General features: G+C 44.6%; 1 protein-coding gene across 3 annotated transcripts in view; it reads left to right on the forward strand.

The window, feature by feature from the left end:
* The window catches only part of arhgef10 (Rho guanine nucleotide exchange factor (GEF) 10), a 120,566-nt gene that overhangs the window by 60,543 nt on the left and 40,732 nt on the right, over positions 1-19,291 (forward strand). For all 3 annotated transcript variants that reach the window (XM_080784570.1, XM_080784571.1, XM_080784572.1), the window contains 7 exons: positions 1-82; positions 1,289-1,381; positions 4,016-4,186; positions 4,978-5,123; positions 6,504-6,682; positions 16,074-16,189; positions 18,221-18,348. The exon at positions 1-82 is cut by the window's left edge and continues 35 nt beyond it. In XM_080784570.1, coding sequence (XP_080640696.1) covers positions 1-82; positions 1,289-1,381; positions 4,016-4,186; positions 4,978-5,123; positions 6,504-6,682; positions 16,074-16,189; positions 18,221-18,348 — 915 coding nt within the window. The remainder of the gene's footprint in view (positions 83-1,288; positions 1,382-4,015; positions 4,187-4,977; positions 5,124-6,503; positions 6,683-16,073; positions 16,190-18,220; positions 18,349-19,291) is intronic.

Genomic DNA, 19,291 nt, shown 5'->3' on the forward strand with positions numbered 1-19,291 from the left:
GTATGTGAACAACTTCAGCACGGCCATGGCCATGGTGCGGAAGACCTGTGCCGCCAAACCTGCATTCCTGGACTTCCTCAAGGTCAGAGCGAGAAGCAACACAGCAGCCGTTTATATACGTTAGAAACACGGCAGAATGTCTTTTTTGGGCCACGGGTTAAATTTTTTTGGGAACCACTGCTCCAATGAACACGACCACTGGCCGCGTGGGAAGCCCGGGGGGGTTCTCTTTCGCTGGACTTTAGCGACACTTACAGGTCGGTCAGTGCTCCTGTTCACCAGGGAGTTGGAACCTCCTCCACATCCTCCTGGCAGGCATGTGCTGAGGGGGGAGGCTTTGGGGTCACACATTTTGGTAACACATTTGTGAAGGCGCATAGTGGAGTTTAAAAGCACCCATAAGCCGTATGCACCGCACGCCTGCAATGGAGATGTCCATGGAGTCAGGCTGCTTCATCTCTCCTTATTCTCCTATACGCATCTCTTTGTAATTTTCCCATGATCAGCAGAAGTGAGACGGACTACACGCATGATACCAAATGAAAGCCAGAATTTTGTAGCACTTTGAGCGAGAATTGAGCGAGTTGTGTTCTTTGCTCTGTGCGGGGTGGGGGAAAAACAAGAAAAACGGCACCGGGAGGGGGTTGGAGGGGGTTAGGGGGGGGGGGGTGCAGCACAGCACAGCACAAGTGAGATTTCAAGGCAGCAATGCATCACTCTTCCATGGGCTATAGACCATAAGGCTATTTTAAGCAATATAGAACTGCATGGGCATAACAGGCAACAGAAAAGGGATCTCTTAAAGGCAATGGCATGTGTCACGGTGATTGGTTTCATTATTGTAATGCCAAAACCACACCTATGCATAATGTAATGGGTAGCGGAGGTGTTTTAGGGATTTAGATAGGTGACCAAAATAGCCACTTCAGTGCGGGAACGTCCCTTCCCCAATGCTAAATCCCCAAATTGTGGCTTTAGAAAGCTCGAACGAAAATAGTGTTCAGCACGGCAACTCGCTCGCCTGAGCTCGCTCGGCGGTGCCTCTTTGTGGCTCAAGGTGGCGTGCCTCCGTCGGTGAAAACCAGTGCACCCTTTTCCAATCTGACTGTAGCATACACACATGCAGTGTAAAGTCCACGTGTTGATAAATTGTTATTATCTCTGATAATATATGGTTTGCATATACATATTTTGGGCCTCAGCTTATGTATCATTCTCCTAATGAATAAAGACCCTATTTGCGTCCTAACTTAGCATGGTTAGTTGACGTCCTTTTCTGTGTCCTCAGCAACGGCAGGAGATCAGCGGGGACCGCATGACGCTTTACGGCCTCATGATGAAACCCATCCAGAGGTTTCCACAGTTCATTCTGCTCCTGCAGGTAGGATGGACTGTCTGGACTGTTGTATCAGCTCATTCACACATTCTTTTCTTTCGTTTCTACCTCCCGACATTGGGAAAGTGCTTGTTTACAACTGAAACGGACTTCCTGTGCACTGACTTCCTCTTCAAAATAAGAGCCATGTGTAATGATTAGTCAACACTAGTTTTATTTCTAAGTCTACTTACAGGACGTTAATGAAACGATAATGACGTTTGAGTTCCTTTTGAATGCCTGTCAGATTTCTCTACATAACTGTCTCAGCTGTTGGTAATTTTAGGTTAAATAAGTTAATGTCCGCGAATATTAACTAAGCCGCGGAATCAAGGATTGTTCTCCGCTGAATTAGGAATGTTCTCTGCGGAATCAATACTTTTTCTCTGCGGATTCCTGTGGGGACTAATCAGTATTTCACATTTTCAACCTTTTTTCATATCAAGGTCCATCCATTTATTCTGCATTTGAGCCACTGACCACGATTTGATGAGATTTAGCCTCTCAGACACAAAACTACAGAATATTTCGTTATCGTTGGATAAGATTTTGTCCACAATTCCATGCTGTATTGATGTGGCACCATAGCAGAGATAACAGGCAAATTATTTTTTTTCTACATTCTTACAATTCTTCTACAATTTCTTTAATTGTGTAGACTTCTTGTAAATTAACACGGAGCTTTAAGATCATGTAACCTTCGTGATAAAGGTCTTCATATTATTTACGTAATCCATGTTTTGTGTCACTGCAAAACGGCGACATCTTAAGTTGCGCGTGCATCCACGTGCGTTAAAAGTTAATGGCCTTTATCTCCAAATCGGCGCAATCCATGTAGTTTCTTTTCAAAACAAGGTTTTTCAACGACGACAGCCGGCGCTGTGATACTCACGGTCGGGTATTTTCTACACCCAGCGAGAGAACAACCTAACAACCGGTCAAGACACCACACACACACACACACCATTACGTCATCGTAACATCCGGTTACGGATATTTGGCTCTTCATGGCGGTTGAAAGGAGAAAAACCGTGGCAATGCACGATAAATTAATGAATTAATCCCGTCGGGGATTGTGTTAAGTGATTCAGATGTTTAACAATAATTGAGAGGGTCCATTTGTTTTCATTTTACATTCTCAAGAGTCTCAGTCTGTTACTGTTGAAGAGTTAAAGATCTATAAGGGTCCATTTACTAACACTCCATCATTGAGCTGGGGACCACCTTGGACCCCCTACCGGACCACTGGTAGTCCCCGGACCACTGCTGTAGAAGGAGCCTTGGATAGCTGACTGCAATAGACAGTTAGTTACACACATTTGCCAGCAGAGGGTGCTCCATGCACATTAATGTGTGTTCTGGTTAAATATAGAGGGGGAATGTCTCTTCATCTGAGGTTAGCCTGCCTCTTCTAAGCCAAGCACAGCATCCGGTATTGTGAGCTTGTAGATCTACTATGTTCACAATATTTATCTGAAATAGTCAAACTAATTAGTCAAGTGCTTGTCAGGGTGGGTCGGTGTCCAGTTGAAATTTGAAATATGATTTACTTTTGGGGGTCGCGGCCTGAAAAGGTTGAGAACAACGGCAGATTTCATAAACCTTTTGTTAGATTTCTGCTGACATATGATAGATTCAGGTTCTAATCGAGAATGATGGAAGCAGTTCAGACATTTGGACGCTACGCACGGTACCAACACTTTACTGTATGTTACTGTATTATGTATATATTTGAATTAATTATTATCTTTTGCTATATTTTAATTGGAATCCAGAAAAGTAACATTTGTATTTAATTTCAAATGCTTTTCAAATGCCTTTAATTATAGTTATGTTAACTTTATTCATGGACTTAATACAAATACATTGGACATAAAAAAGACAATAGCATTATTTTCTTTATATAAAAACATAACATAAAAAAGACAATGACATTCTTTTTAACAATACTCATTAAGCTACTAATTTAGACTGAAGTGAAGCGGATCATGTCATGCATGTTTGGAATTGTAACAGCTGAAATCAATAATATATAAGTATTCCAAAATTATTATTAAGACACAACAGGTCCCCAGTTTCTCTCTAAAATGCACTTTTTTAATCCAACCAGATGAACCAAAACCCGGAAATGCCATAGTAGAAGAAATGACTCTGCCCGGGAAATTCAGGGTACATTGCGTTATTAAAATGGCACAAAATGCATTTTAGAGAGAAACTGGGGACCTGAGACGCTTCCCAGCTACGAGAATAGACTTTTACCAAGGTCTAGCAGGCTTTGTTTCGGTGAGTAGTTACGTCGTTTTGTTTATTTGCTGGGATTTGAAAACCCGAGCACAGGAGTGAGAATATCACCAGAGGGCTGCGGAAGGGACTTCCACTGCAGGGCGTCAGAGAGAGACTCTCTGTAAGCCCTGGACCAGGGCTACCCTGTTCTATACCATCAGGCCATGTTGAAGAACATGTGTTGTCATGTGTTCTATCCCTCTACATCAGGACATGTTGAAGAACATGTGTTGTCATGTGTTCTATCCCTCTACATCAGGACATGTTGAAGAACATGTGTTGTCATGTGTTCTATCCCTCTACATCAGGACATGTTGAAGAACATGTGTTGTCATGTGTTCTATCCCTCTACATCAGGACATGTTGAAGAACACGCCGGTGGGCCACGCTGACAGGCTGCCCCTGCAGATGGCGCTGACGGAGCTGGAGACGCTGGCCGAGAAGCTCAACGAGAAGAAGAGAGAGGCCGATCAGCGCTGTGAGATCCGACACATCGCCAAGGCCATGAACGAACGCTACCTCAATAAGGTATGTGTGTTTGTGTGTGTGGGGGTGGCTTTTGTTTTACGAAGCCCAAACGCCAAATAAAAATAAGAAATGTGTTCATAATGTTCCAATATTCAACGGCAGAAACACAATGAAATCGTTAACCGCAATTATGTGCGTGACAATCAATCGTTAAGTAAAATGTCTTCGTGACAACCCTGCGTGCGTGCACATTGATTAGAATTCTACAGTTAGTGCTTTCTGTCAGTCAGTGTTCCTTTTCTGTTGACCGCTGACCTTTCGCTCTCAATCTCAGCTTGTCCGTTTGAACACGTGCTATTCCTACCCAGGTGCTGCTCGCTAGCGTTTTCCTTTGCCCGGTTTTGCTCTGATTCCTATCGGTTTGTTCGTGTTTCTGATTGTTCGGAGAAAGAAGCTTTTTCGCAGTCTGTTTCCAGTTAGTTTGAGACTCTCAAACAGAATCTCAAACAGTCTGCAGTTGGGATGGCTTGGTTTCCTTCATAATTCCACAAGCTTCGCTGACATAACGATCGTCATACAGGGCTTGGATACAATTTACAATTTAGGCATTTAGCAGACGCTCTTGATCCAGAGCGACTTACATTAAGCAAAAACAAAAGCATGGCATACATCGCATATATAAAAGTGATCTGAGTGCGCGGGAGGGTTTGTAGGGTACGATCATACTTGTGAGATATGGGGGAGCCATGCCTTTGGTTGCTTTGAATGCCAGCATCAGAGTTTTGTATGCATAACACGTGCAACATGTGCATAACACACCGATACCTTTTTGAACCCCTCTCACCCCTTAGCTTCTCAGTAACGGCAGCCGCTACCTGATTCGCTCGGACGACATGGTGGAGACGGTTTACAACGAGCACGGCGAGATCATCAAGACCAAGGAGAGACGCCTTTTCCTGCTCAACGACGTGCTGATGTGTGCCACGCCTAACATCCGGTAAGGAACCGTCATTTTCCATGTCGCGGATCCCCAGATTCATCTGCGTTTGGCCACGGAGTCTCATGTGAAAAGGATCTTGTGCCATCGGTGTAGTATTAATATGTCAAACTCCACAGATGTTATTGTTCATTTCCAAAGTGATCAAATTATTTTGTGCAATTAAATGGTCAGCTAGATAATGATAAAAAGGTGTGATAAGTAGGTCTACCATTTCAGGATGTTTCTGTACTTTGGTGTTTAAACTTTTAGCATTCCTACTTTCTCTAATGTTGACTCTAAACAACTATCCTCTCTCTCTCTCTCTCTCTCTCTCTCTCTCTCTCTCTCTCTCTCTCTCTCTCTCTTTCTCTCTCTCTCTCTCTCTCTCTCTCTCTCTCTCAATTCAATGCAATTTAAATGAAGGTGAAGTAAAACAAAAATGCACCAAATCGCGGCGAGTTGGTGAACTGTTCTTGGGGGTCTTTGTCATGGAATGGTTTAGGGATCACTATCTGCTGTAAGGCCTCGCTGAGCTCAGTCCCTCCCCTGCCAAATGTCCTCCTAACTCTTACAGAAATATCTACTTGTTATTATTACGACACCGTTCATCTGGTCTTTTGCTGCCTACATACTGTACGTGTGTGGGTTTTCACACCTCGGTCAGTCATCTACCCGCACAGCAAACCAGGTGGAATCATCTTCTCTGCAGAACACCCAACACAGTATTTTACGTGTATTTTATTCTATTTACTGTATTTCACACAGGTGTGATTCAAAACATTTAAAGACTGGCAGGAGAGAGCAGCATCGATTCTGGGCCCTGGAAACAAATGTCTTTATTGCCAAGCACAGGATGAAGACATACAGTTACAATTCATGAATGAGTGAATGAATGAATGAACACGTTATTTTTGTTCCCTACATGGGCCAAAGTGGGCCTATATGACACATTTAACCAAATAAATTGAAAACGACTTATAAGTGCTTAAAATGAAATGACTACAAACAATGTCAAAATGTACAAATGGGGTCAATATTTCACAATTTATAACGGACATGCAAGGCGTGTTCAGGTGTTTCATGTTCAGGGGTCCATGTTGGTCCATGTGGTGGACGTTTTTGTCAAAATAAAAAGGTTCCACAGACAAAATGAGCGGACAATAACATTAATAGAAAAACATAAAGAGCTAGCCGTGAATGACCATAACAGGTCTGTAGTTCTCAGTGTTAAGGGAGTCTTGACATTCAGTAATTGGGTTTTATGACCAAAATAAAAGCATTATAATGGTGTGTTAAAGCAGAAAATCTCAAATTTTGCCACAGACAAGACCAAGTCTTTGCCGTGTATGGACATGTTGATGACCCCCGGTCGGGTCGTGTCGTCCCCCCCCCCCGCAGGGCGAGTCAGGAGGGCAGCGTGAGCGGCAGCGCCCCCTTGAGTCAGAAGTTCCTGTTGAAGTGGAGCGTCCCCCTCAGCCTGGTGGAGGTGCTGGAGTTCGGCTCCAGCGACGACCTCGCCGACAGCACGCGCCCCGCGCCGCACTCTGGGGACAAGGTCGTCATCAACGCCAAGCCAAGTATGTGTCCTGTCCTCTCCTGTCCTCTCATGTTGTCTGTCTGTCTGTCTCTCTCTCTGTCCACCGGACTTGTTCTGTCAACAAAATAGACATAAGGCCAATGTCCAAGCAGGCCGGTTAGCTCAGTTGGTTAGAGCGTGGTGCTAATAACGCCAAGGTCGCGGGTTCGATCCCCGTACTGGCCACAGTGTGTTTTCTTTGTGCGTTAGCAAACAATGAAAGTGCTGTGTAATGAATTCTCATGTGAGGAAAACGTTGTGAAGGTGATGATGATGATGATGATGGCTGTGCTTTCTGGCAAACACTGCACACGATCAATTGCTTTATTTTGCCTAGCTCTGCCAGTGCAGTATTAAATCTATTCATCTAAATAGATGAAGTGTGCCATACAGCGGAGGTTTTGGACCATTCTTTTTGCCCCAACGCACACCAATCGCCAGGTCACAATCTCAAGGCACACCTGCATTCATAGTGAAAATAGCCAGTAACATGTCGCAACCACCCCATTGTAAGCTTGTAAATCTGCTATTTGTGGTATTTAAAATCATCCGATTCCCAGTAGTATCGTGTCAAACTCCCAAGGTACACGTGGACTTGGTGTGGGAAGGAAACGCTGCTGTGTTAGACCTACATCATTTCTGCTAGATGGTGCCTTTAAAGCCTATTCATATTTTTAGGTGACAAAGGTGACCACCGAAAACTACAACATCACACACCGCGGTGGTAAGCGACTCACCCAAACACATCTCTCTGTTATCACCAACTGGTCACCTTATCACCTAAAACTGGAGTATGAATAGAACTTTATATGCTCTCTCTTTATGCCAGCGATTTACAGAGCGTCATGCTTACCATAGAGTTATAATATGTCTCGCCCATTTTGACCTGAGATCAGATTCTAAAAATGTCTTCTACATCCTGACAGTTTTCTGAAAAAGCTATGTTTCTATATGTCAGTCGTTCTTTGATTTTTCAAAAATAGCAGACCTACAAGCTCGTAGCGCGCCTCGAGCGTTGATATGATTGGTTTGGCTCCTATCGTTGTAGTGACCCCTCGCGTGTTATACCTCTACGTCACGTCCTACTCACACACACACACACACACACACACACACACACACACACACACACACACACACACACACACACACACACTCGGACACAGACACAGACAAGTGACTTCAGTGTTTCCATCGTGCCTTCAGGACAGCTGCTGAGCCACTTGAAGCATTGGATGGAAAACCATCCGAGGCCACAACTGGACTGTATGATTTGTGGTCAAAGTCCTGCTGTTTTTATCCTACGATGAATATTGGTTTTTTTGTGAGTGTGCACGTGTGTGTTTGTGTGTGTGTGTGTGTGTATGTGTGTGCGTGCGTGCGTGTGTGAGTTTGAGCTGAGGTCAAAGATTAGAGTTTTTATTGGCCATGACCTTGAGCTACAATTACCACAACACTCCTCTCTCCTTTTTCCTTCTCTCTAGCTCTCTCTCTCTCTCTCTCTCTCTCTCTCTCTCTCTCTCCCCCTCCCCCCTTATGTTCCTGAGTGTTGCATACATTCATCTCCAGCCAAGTCCTTTGATCGTATATTTCTATATTAATGTGACATGACGTAGACCACCTATGAAACCCTATACTGTGGAGATATACAGTCCATTAGTAGCTCCATGCTACAGCATGTGATGTAAGTCCATATATGCAGTCAGGAGAACTGTGTAGCAGTCGTAGTAGTAAGAGTTCAAGATCACTGCTTCTCATCAAAGTTGGGGTCTGGGGAGGAAACCCCGGGGGCCCTTGAATGGGTTCCAAGGGCGTCCCCCGGCTTCACAAGCATTTGAACCACCTTGTCCATATTTAATACAGTGGCTATTCAAAATAATAGCAGAGCTACAGGCTCGTAGCGCGGCACTCGGTGCCGCGCTATGAGCTTGTAGATCTGCTATTTTTCAATAGCTAAAGTGTGCAATGTATTTAGTCGCTGCTCCTGGGTGGGGGTCACCGCCACGGAACGATATATTTTCAGATGGTGGTCCACGGCCTCTGCCAAATGCATTTGAATCGTTTTGGGGCCCTTGACATGAAAAAGGGTTGAGAAGAACCACTGATAGAAGCTGTAGTAGTAGTAGTGTAGATCCCCTGCTTTGGACCTGTGGGTTCATCCTCTTACCCTCTGGGGGGGGGTCCTCAGGAGGGGAGATAAATATATCCTCTGATCCCCTCCTGACCCCCATCCATCCATCCTCTCTTCCACTCATCCCCCCCCCCCCACCACCACACGCCTCACGGTTTCGTATCACTCTCCATGTCCTCTTTCCTCACTTATTTGAAAATAGACGATCGTGACGCGTTGTGTGAGTTTGTAGAGATGTTTTTTTTTTGATTTTTTTGCTAGCTCCTCCTATACACAGGTTGTCTTTAGTTCAATGTTTCTTTTGTAAACGCCATTGACAATGAAGGGAAAATGTACGTCATATTGTCTCTTTATTGCTAATGGCGTTTAATGTTTGTTTTAAATCACCATTACATCACCTGATCAACATGAGTTAGACTTTAATATATCAGCGCCCCTCACTTCACACGGGTGTGATTATTTTTTAATATATTTGGAACTTGTGAAACGGGACATTCTGCACAATGTACACTGACGGAGTACTTTTACCTTTGGTACTTTATTATAATTATTATAATAATATAAAACAAAACTATTTGTATAGCACCTTTCATGACATGAAATGCAGCTCAAAGTTAGCCTGGGCACCATCCAATTTCAGATTCATGAAGCGGTCGGGAGCGGATGATATCGCTACGTCATGTTGTTGCGAACGCAGTGATTGCGAATGCAGTCAGCACTTACTATGAGACCTAGCAGATCATGTCTGTGTGTCTGTCTGTCTGTCCGTGTGTCTGTCCCGCTATCCAAATATGGAGTGTGTTGCATCAGCAATCACTCAGCTCCATATATGGGCACAAAAGGGGCCAGGTCCACTCAGCTCCATATATTGCCACAAAAGGGGCACCATATAAGGAGTCCCCAAAGCAGCTATACGTCCAAAACCCAAATATGTACGAGCTGCGTTCGCTTCCCGCGTTTGCGCGTCTTACTCGTAGTATTGTTTTGTAGTCGGCCATCTTCCGGAACTTCCTTTTCCCTCAAACCGATTTTTCTCAAAAGCTACAGGCTACGAGAGCTTTTATTGTTGTTATTCTTCCGGTTTGAGGGAAAAGGAAGTTCCGTTTCATTGTTCCTGCCTGATAACTACAAAACAATACTACAACATGACGTAACGATATCATCCACTCCCGAGCGGATCATATACCCGAAATGAAATGGAGACCAGGCTTTCCTCCGAGGTGGAAAGCCTGGTGAGTGCTTTACAGAGCAGTGGGAAGAAAAGAAAAGAAAAGCAAAGGCCTAAAACAACCTTCAAATTATAGCAGTGATGCGATACAGTGAGGACATGAATAATAGGGGCGGGACCATATGGGCAGCTCACGATGCGATATCTGTGGCGATATTAGGCACTCGATAAATAATATCACGATATTCAATATGTTACGATATTGCGATATATATTCAATATATTTTGCAAGGGATTTCATCAGTGATATATCACGATATCTGTAACTTCAAATGAAAGAATAACCATGACATGCAAAAATCTGGAATTATGTAGTTATTCCAAAATATTCAATTGTTTTCTGTGTCACAAACTGGCCAATAAGTACATGAATCTTGCGTCCTCCAAACCGTAAAACACTGACTGCAACATGTCCACAACTTGTCTGTCCACAACAATGGGCACTAGTACTATCACATCAATATCACAATATTAGATATATTGCGATCTTGCCGGGAGGACGATATATTGCAGGAGGAAGTCGATATATTGGCAGACCCCTACCAAACACTGTCTCTCATTATGACACACACACACACACACACACACACACACACACACACACACACACACACACACACGCACACGCGCGCGCGTCAGAGCTTAGCAGATGTGGCAGACAGAGTAACATCTGGTAACATCTGGTGTGACCGGGTGGGGGGGGGATTGATCTGACCCACATTATATCCTAACCTGAAGTGACACGCCACTGTACAGTATGTCTGTTGGTACACAGTGTAATTACTAGTGGCGGGAACACAAATAATCATACTGTAGGGTGTGTGACTGTGTCTGTGTGTGTGCGTGCGTGCGGATGGATGTATCAACCAGCTTCACACATGCCATGCGTACTCACGATTATGACGTTTTACGTGACGATTAATTGTCCCTCAAATAATTGCAATTGCTTCCGTCTGTCTGTTACATCTGTTTTGGCTTTTAGTCTTCGTAAACAAAGGTTGCACAGGGCAGATATGACAAATAACTTACATCATATATTAATAACTGACATTGGAAATGGCAGATCTACTGTACAAGCTCGGCTCAACATTGAACTGATTATGACGATTATGGTGATTGTGCAAAAAAAAATCATTGCGATTAGTCGATAATATGTAATAATTGTGACAGGCCTGTGTGTGGGAGAGTGTGTGCACGGATGTACAGTACTGGGAAGCTACACGTTGTCATGCGTACTTGCATGTGTGCGTCACGGTCGAGGCTCCTTTTTAACCCATTTTGGGGCGGGAACCTCTTTAGCTATTGAAAAATAGCAGATCTACAAGCTCATAGCACGGCACCGAGTGCCGCGCTATGAGCTTGTAGGTCTGCTGGGGATTTTTTTAATCGTGAAAACGCGGCACAAATCTTTGAATATATATATATATTCTTTCACAGCGTGAACGTTTTTAACTCGTATCTTTGCTTCTGGGAGGGTCCCTGGAACAACATTTCTTTCAGATGGGGGTCGACGGCTAATTACATATAATCTTGGGGGTCCTTGACATGAAAATGTTTGAGAATGACTGACATAGAAACATAGGGTTTTTCAGAAAACTGTCAGGATTTAGAAGGCATTTAGTAGAGTCGTCCTCGGGTCTAAATGGGTCAATAAGAGAGAATAGTTCCTAGCAGCCCAGTGTGTTGGTGACCAGCCTGCTAAGAGGCTATGAATGGACTCTCTCCAGGACATGATGTCACCTCTCTGGATGTCTGCCTCGTTACGTCAAATCTTTTATCCACCACGCAGCAGCAGTCACAGACCGTGACGGTTGCTCTTTTAAGTCCACAAAGACTTACATTTTGTTATATCGTGTCTGTTGGGTGGAAACCTCATAACTATGTCCAAAACTGTTACCTTTCAGGATTAGAATTCCAAAAACAAGTTTCAAACGTATAGAGCTAGCTTTTTTCGATGCCTCTGTGTGACGCTGTATGGTGAGCAACTAGGGCATTCATTTACACACAAAAAAAAGAAGAAAAACACAAAAAGTTATAATTTGGACTATGGAGAGATACAAGTTTATAATACGACAGATGCACGAAGCTGCCCTTCCTGCCCAAGCTGCGGCCCTTTCCTTGGTTCCTTGATTGTTTTGTTATATTAGACACACAAAAGGGGGGAGGTTTGGTCTGAGCTCACTGTGCCCTGTCATCTCCAGCCAGGGAATGGATGATGGAATGGGCCAAGTGTCTCTTAACGAGTCCGGAAAACACATTGTTGAATTGGACGCCTTTGTGTTAGTCTACTTTTCATACTTAGTGTATTTTCACAGTATGGGGGGGATAGGTCCATTATAGTATCAATGGATTTGTACATCTAGATAGAAGCATTTTTAGAAGCCTATACTTTCCTGCTAAAGAAAGGCTTTCAAACATCTTAAAGCCGCCTTTGTTTTGCTGAGTAGCTAATGTGTCTTTTTTTCTTTTTTTTAAAACTAAAGACGAGAGCTGCTACGCTACCATGGAGCGTGTGAGGATCTAAAGTCCCATATAGCGTTAACCCATTCAGGATGGCAACCCCTTTTGGTGTTTTAAGCATTATATTATATATATATATTTATACTTTAGCTGTTGAAAAATAGCAGACCTGATGAGAATCATGGCAAATGTAGGAAGTGGGAGTAGAGAAGCAAGAGGGAAATGTATTCAGTATAACATAATTCATAGATATTATTTGACACCGACTAGATTACTTAAAATGGGAACAGCGGATATAATACACAAAAAAGAAATTGACACATATATGCATATGATTTGGGATTGTCGCATAGCATATCCTTTCTGGTGTAAGGTCCTGGAATTCCTTGAGAAATGCGTGGGATTCACATTGCCCAGAGATCCGCGGCTTTGTCTATTCGGGGACAGGACAGTGGTCCCTGGCATAAATAAAAAGGATTTCACCATCGTAAAGGTTGGACTTGGCTGCTGCGTAAGTGGAAGGTTCCTACAACAATAATTTGAATTATTAAAAAAAAGGAAAATGGCAGACCTACAAGCTCATAGCGCGGCACCGAGTGCCGCCCTACGATGTCGTAGGTCCTAAATGGGCTAAGGTAACAAGGAGAACTCCTTCTATCGCCGTGGACCAAAGAGCTATGCTGCCCCCAATGACGGATGAACCATGAAAGCGACACAAGGCGGCCATTACGCATGGCCATTAGCTCAAATGATCCGAAACGGTTTTTAGAAAACAAGAACCACTGTTCCAGAGTCTAATTGTCCCCGTTTGATTCAATTTGTGTCTTGTTGGCTCCACTAAACGTACATCTGAATGTAAGTAAGTACAGGGCGGGATGGCTTTGACTTCAATGGAAGCCTGTTGACCCTGAAAATCTGGCCAACAAAACGCCACAACCCCTCACACCACAAGCATTCACTGTATGTGCATCTTAACACATTTAGTACCGGAACTGCATCAAAATAAAGGCGCTGCTTGCGCCGGAGTAATCGCCAGAGTAGTGATCGCTTCCATTTTGAAAGCCATGAACCGGAAATACTTTCTTAAAAAAGTTGACTGACAAAGTGCCATCACAATCTCCGATCATCTTAATATATTTATATACGCTACAAAAAGAGTTCATATTTTGCGGGAGAGACGGATGAGGAGCAGAAACGCAGCGCCAGCATATCGATCCATTCATCACCACGGAGAGCGCCCTGGATGAGGAGATACGAGTCATTCTTTCCGCCGCGCTAACATGGGAGTCAATGACAAGCTAATAGTTTCACAGAGCGTTAGCATACGGCAAGCGAAAAGCGTAATGCCAAAAAAAAAAGAAGTAATTATTCTGAATATTATTATCTCGCCCCGCGTCGTTTGGACGTCGCTAGGACGTCCACAGACGTCTAAGGCACCTCTCGGTTCCAATCCTTATGACGTTTCAGGACGTATTATGTACAAAATGTGTTAAAGGACCACTTCACCACTTTTCAACCTATCTTCATATAATAGGTTCTTTAAGTACTGTACTTACCAAGTACAATTTTCAGGTATTTTTGCTGTAGTGGAGTATTTTACATTTTCGGTACTTTTACATGTACTCCACTACATCTGAGAGGCTGCAGTGCACTACAATGATTTGAAAACTTTAGTTACTTTACAGAATTTGAAATAGCTGATCTACAAGCTCACAATGCGTTGTGATGCGACACATCTGCTATGTTCCAAAAGATCTTTATCTTTTGGAATAGTGTGTGCGCACGCTCAGACGAGGAATCCTGTCATTTATTTACCTCCTGTACACAAACACTGTGGATCTCGGAGCGAAGGCGTTCTGAGAATAAGAGCCTTTGTAAGCAGGGAGGACCACCTACGCATGTGGACGGACGGGTGTCCGGGCCGGGGGTGCAGGCAGCAGAGCAGGAGGGGGCACAAATTACCCCCCCCCCCGTTAGCCAGCCCTCTGGGAGAAGACTGCACTGGGTTGCCATGGAGATGGATCACCGAGGCAGACTCAATGGCCATTGTGGAAGAGAGTAGGAGGATAGAGAGAGAGAGAGAGAGAGAGAGGGGAGGATACAGAGAGTCTCTAACAGAGAAAGAGAGAGAGGATAAAATCAGAGGGAGCTCAAGGCATTCAGGTGCCAGTAGCCAGAACCACTCATGTTTTAACCCATTGAGACTTTTCCTAATTCAAAATGATTCCATGATTTTTCAAACGTGTTCAAAGATGTCAGATGTACAAGCTCGCAGCGCGGTACCATGTGACACGCTGTGAGCTTGTATATCTGCTATTTTGTTTTAAATAGCCAACCCAAAAATCTAAAATGACAGCTTTACCGCTTTTTAAGTGGTTTTAAATAGTTTATGGACAAACACGCAGTGTTGAAAACGTGGTTTTCACTCAGGTTTTCACTCAGACGACATTAGTGCTGTGTTTAGTTACTGCCATCATCATTACACAGGAAGAATACATGTTTAGGAGCCGTTCTCTGGTCTCCACCTGGGCTGGCCATCAGCAGACCAGTTTTGTACTCTCAGAGTTGAACTAACACTCGAGTATAGTTTGCTGTGTGCGCTGCGTGCATGCGTGTGCACGTTTGTTTTGTGTGTGTGTGTGTGTGTGTATGGGTGCGTTTGTGCGTGCGTATACGTGTGGTCTGACACTAAGTCAGGACACCTGCATTAGCCATGTTCTGTCCTGCTATGTTTTTCTCCTGTGTTTTCTTTGTTCTTGTGGCGTGGGCGTTAATGTGTAACAAAATGGGTAAATCAGTCATTCATCACATTAGGTTTGGTACATTAACACACTGATAAGAACAGGCTTGCAAAGACCTCTCCTGTATAGCAAACATGAATGCATTGTAGACTAGAGAAGGAGGGAGAGAGAGAGAGAGACACACACACACAGAGAGAGATAAAGAATATGTACAGTATCACATATGGACACTCAACAGTATGTCATAAATGAGGATAGCCTCCGGTAGCTTCCATTACATAACAGTATAAGTGTTGTGTACACTACACACACATGCACACACAGCTTCCCTGGTCAGCTGCAGTGGCTCCCTAAACGGACTGACTGTGTGTGTTGGTTCATTGATCTTTGTCATTGTCAGAAAGTAGAAACCCAGTCTATTGCAGGGCTTTCAGTCACAGCTCATCTTTTTTTACAGTGTCACACATTAACCGTTTTCTATGTTAGAAATGTCGAAAACAGTTAAAAAGAAATTCCCGTTACTTTTCAGGATTCAAATTCAAGAACGGCAAAAGTGGCCGATCCGCAAGCAAAGCGTGTCGCTTTGTGCCGGGTTTCGAACTTGTGGATCGGCCACTTTTGGTGCTTTTGCTTAATGTACGGGGTGTAAAAAAAAAACTAAAATATAGAATACGAAGATACGAGATTTCTGCCCGACATCGATGATAAATAACACAGATCAATCCCAGTCACTTACTGTAACGACCTTTAACTAGTCCCTCTGTCTGTGTGTGTGTGTGTGTGTGTGTGTGTGTGTGTGTGTGTGTGTGTGTGTGTGTGTGTGTGTGTACAGGTAAGCTGTACATGGGTCCGGGGCAGCTATACCAGGACCTCCAGAACCTGATCCACGACCTCAGCCTGGTCAACCAGATCTCCAGCATGATCAGCAGCCTGAAGGGGAACTACCAGGTAAAGACCTGCTTCTTCTGACGACCATGACACCCATTCTAATTCTTTCGGCTAATTCCCGTCGTCTGCAAGATCTGTTCGTCAGCTACCTTTTTTCAGTGACGCTACAGCCGAATAAAAACTAAGCTATGGTGACTAAAGCTAAGACTAAATATATAAAAACTAGGCTAAAATGTTAGGGAGGCACTAGTGGAGAAGAGAGTAAATCAGTGTCATACATATTTTGTAGAAAACCTGGAGACTGACATTCAGTGCAATTGGGTTTCAGTGTCTTGCTCAAGGACACTTTGACACTAACTCTGGGGGAGCCCAGGTTCGAACTGCCGAGCTTGCGGTTACCATCCGGCCCCTCTACCCCTGAGCCACCGCCGCCGCCCCACGCACAGACGAGGACTTGCCAAAGTCTTGCCACAGGCACATTTTTCCATGTATGGAAATATTGATGACCCCATGGGACTATCTTAGACAAAGATGCAGTGTGGCTCATACAAAAACACCCTGCATGAAAGCCATAGTAAATAGTTGCAGCACTTCAAAAGGAAAAAATCTTAATGAATCTCAGACATATTTTGTATTCACGACCGCGCAGGTCTTCTAACGCTGTTGGAATTCAGTCAATTCACAGAGTTTTTCTCCTGTGGTTTCACAGTTCAAGCTTTGTTTGTTTCCCGTTTTTTGGGCGACGCAGAGCAAACAGAGCTCTGTCTGAGGCTGGAACGCAGTCAGGCAGACAGACGTGGTAGGACGGCCACGGCAGACAGACCGCCCTCTGTCGTTCTTTTTCTGCATGCAGGGGAACTTTCGCAATCCACACTCGTCGAGTCTGTTGCACCTCCGGATTCCTCTGAGGTTGTGCCACTGGCCGCCAGCATGCGTCCCTCAGGCTGGCGCAACATGCTCCGTTTGTCCACATGTCCCTCAAGACTCTGGTATGGTAGATAAAATAAAATTGCAGATTTTACAAGCTCATGAGCCTATAGCTATTTTCCAGTGTGAGACAACGGCACGCAGTTTAGTGTAAATTAGGCATAGCTCTAAAATCTTTATTCTACTGTACTTGTGGAGACATCTGGCCTTAACAGGTACAGTAAGCACGTACGCACACACGCGCACGCACACACACAGGCCTGTCTGTGGAGGTGCACAGCTTGTGTTTGCGCTGCGCCTGCCCAGTGAGAGGAAACAGATAGATGTGTGTCTCACTGCGGTCTGGTCCGGATGGATGGATGGAGGGAGGGAGGGAGGGGGGAGATTGATGGAGGGAGAGAACATGGGGAAAGGGATCTGAAGGATTAGATTGGGCCTGATATAGAGAGTTGTAGTATGCTTGCTGCCACCGACATGTACTGTGGGTTATTCAATCTGCCTAGAGATGTAGAACAGTGGTTCCCAAACCTTTTTGCCCACGCATCATTGTATCAAAACACAGAAGACAGTCTGGCCTCAAGTAGCCTACACGCTGCTATATTGTTATATCAACATAGTGTCATATCATCGACCTAACTGGCCAATGATATACCAACAAGGATAGGATGATCTATGTGTGAAGTGTAGTGTGTGGGCGTCCCCGGGGAAAACATCCAGGCCCCCAGCAACGCGCCCAGTTCCCGAAAGCTTGCGCGGTTCCGAAACGGACGGACATACATACATACATACATACATACATACATACATACATGAGTCACGGTTATGCTATGCAACACGGAAGTAACACGGACTCAAAGCTGTTTACCAGTAAGACGCCCTGAGGGCGAGAAGCGACCTCGCCCCCCTAGGTGATGATCCAGTCCTCTCCATGTATGGCTATCCGGGGTTTGATGAGGTCAGTGTCGCGATATATGGAGACAGCCATATATGGAGCGTGTCACGAGGCGTGACGGACTGTCGGCCACATATGGTGGCGTGACAGATCAATGGACGGACGGACTGACAGGTTTTTCAACTACTATACTAGTATTTACTTTACTATACTATACTAAGATTTCCTGACACCTCTCTCTCTCTCTCTCTCTCTCTATGTCTCTCTATCAGAATGTGAATCCGGTGGTGGCTCAGGACTGGGTATCGGGACTGCAGAGACTCATCCTGAAGAAAGAGGAGGAGATACGAGCAGCAGACCGATGTAGAATCCAACTGCAGCTACCCGGAAAACATGACAAGTCTGTATGCATACATTATTATTATGTACAGCCATTTGGGACATGTCTTTGGATATTGGCCGGGCTATGATCAAATTTGACTTGACACACACATGTACGCACGCACACACGCACACACACACATTTACGCTCCTCTCCTCTCTAGCTATAATCTGTCTCTCTCAGAGGCTTACAAAAATATCAGTTTAAAACATTACGCACATTACACTCCCCCCCGACAGACACACGCACGCACACACACACACACACACACACTGCAGTACAGTACATTTATATCAGCACCTCCATCCACCAAATCTAATCTGATCTCACACCATGACAGCTGTTACACACACGCGCATGCACGCGCACACACACGCACGCACACACACACACACACACACACACACACACGCACACCGTCTCCCTCTAAATATCTCCCCCTCTCATCCCTCCATCCCGGCTGTATTTAGCCAGTCAGATTATCCACTGGTATGTTTAGAAACACAGCTGTGTGTCTCTCATTCCTCCCCTGATCCCTCCCTTACAGGCCTGTAACTCAGAGAGTTACAGGCCTGTAAGGGCCATTTGGTTACATTTGGAGACTAGTCTCGGGGCTACTATGGGTGTCCTGGGAATTTAAAAGTATGCAAACCACTTCCATAGACTAGACGACCACCCTCCCTCTCGGTCTGACACAGACAAACATACGCGTTGCACGCACGCACGCATGCACGCACGCACGCACGCACGCACGCACGCACGCATGCACACACACACACACACACACACGCACGCACGCACACAGACTTACATCTATGAATTGTCATCATGTATTAATGCCTTCTAGAGACCGTCTGTCTAAACGTGCTCTCTGTCTCGACTTGCTCAGCAACGTTTTGGTACCTCCTTAAAGCTTGAAGAAGCTCTCGTACCACGCAGGCCTTTCTTATTTTTATTTGGT

This window comes from Protomyctophum bolini, assembly GCF_963924005.1.
Source record: "Protomyctophum bolini genome assembly, chromosome: 15".
In the NCBI taxonomy this organism is placed as follows: Eukaryota; Metazoa; Chordata; class Actinopteri; order Myctophiformes; family Myctophidae; genus Protomyctophum; species Protomyctophum bolini.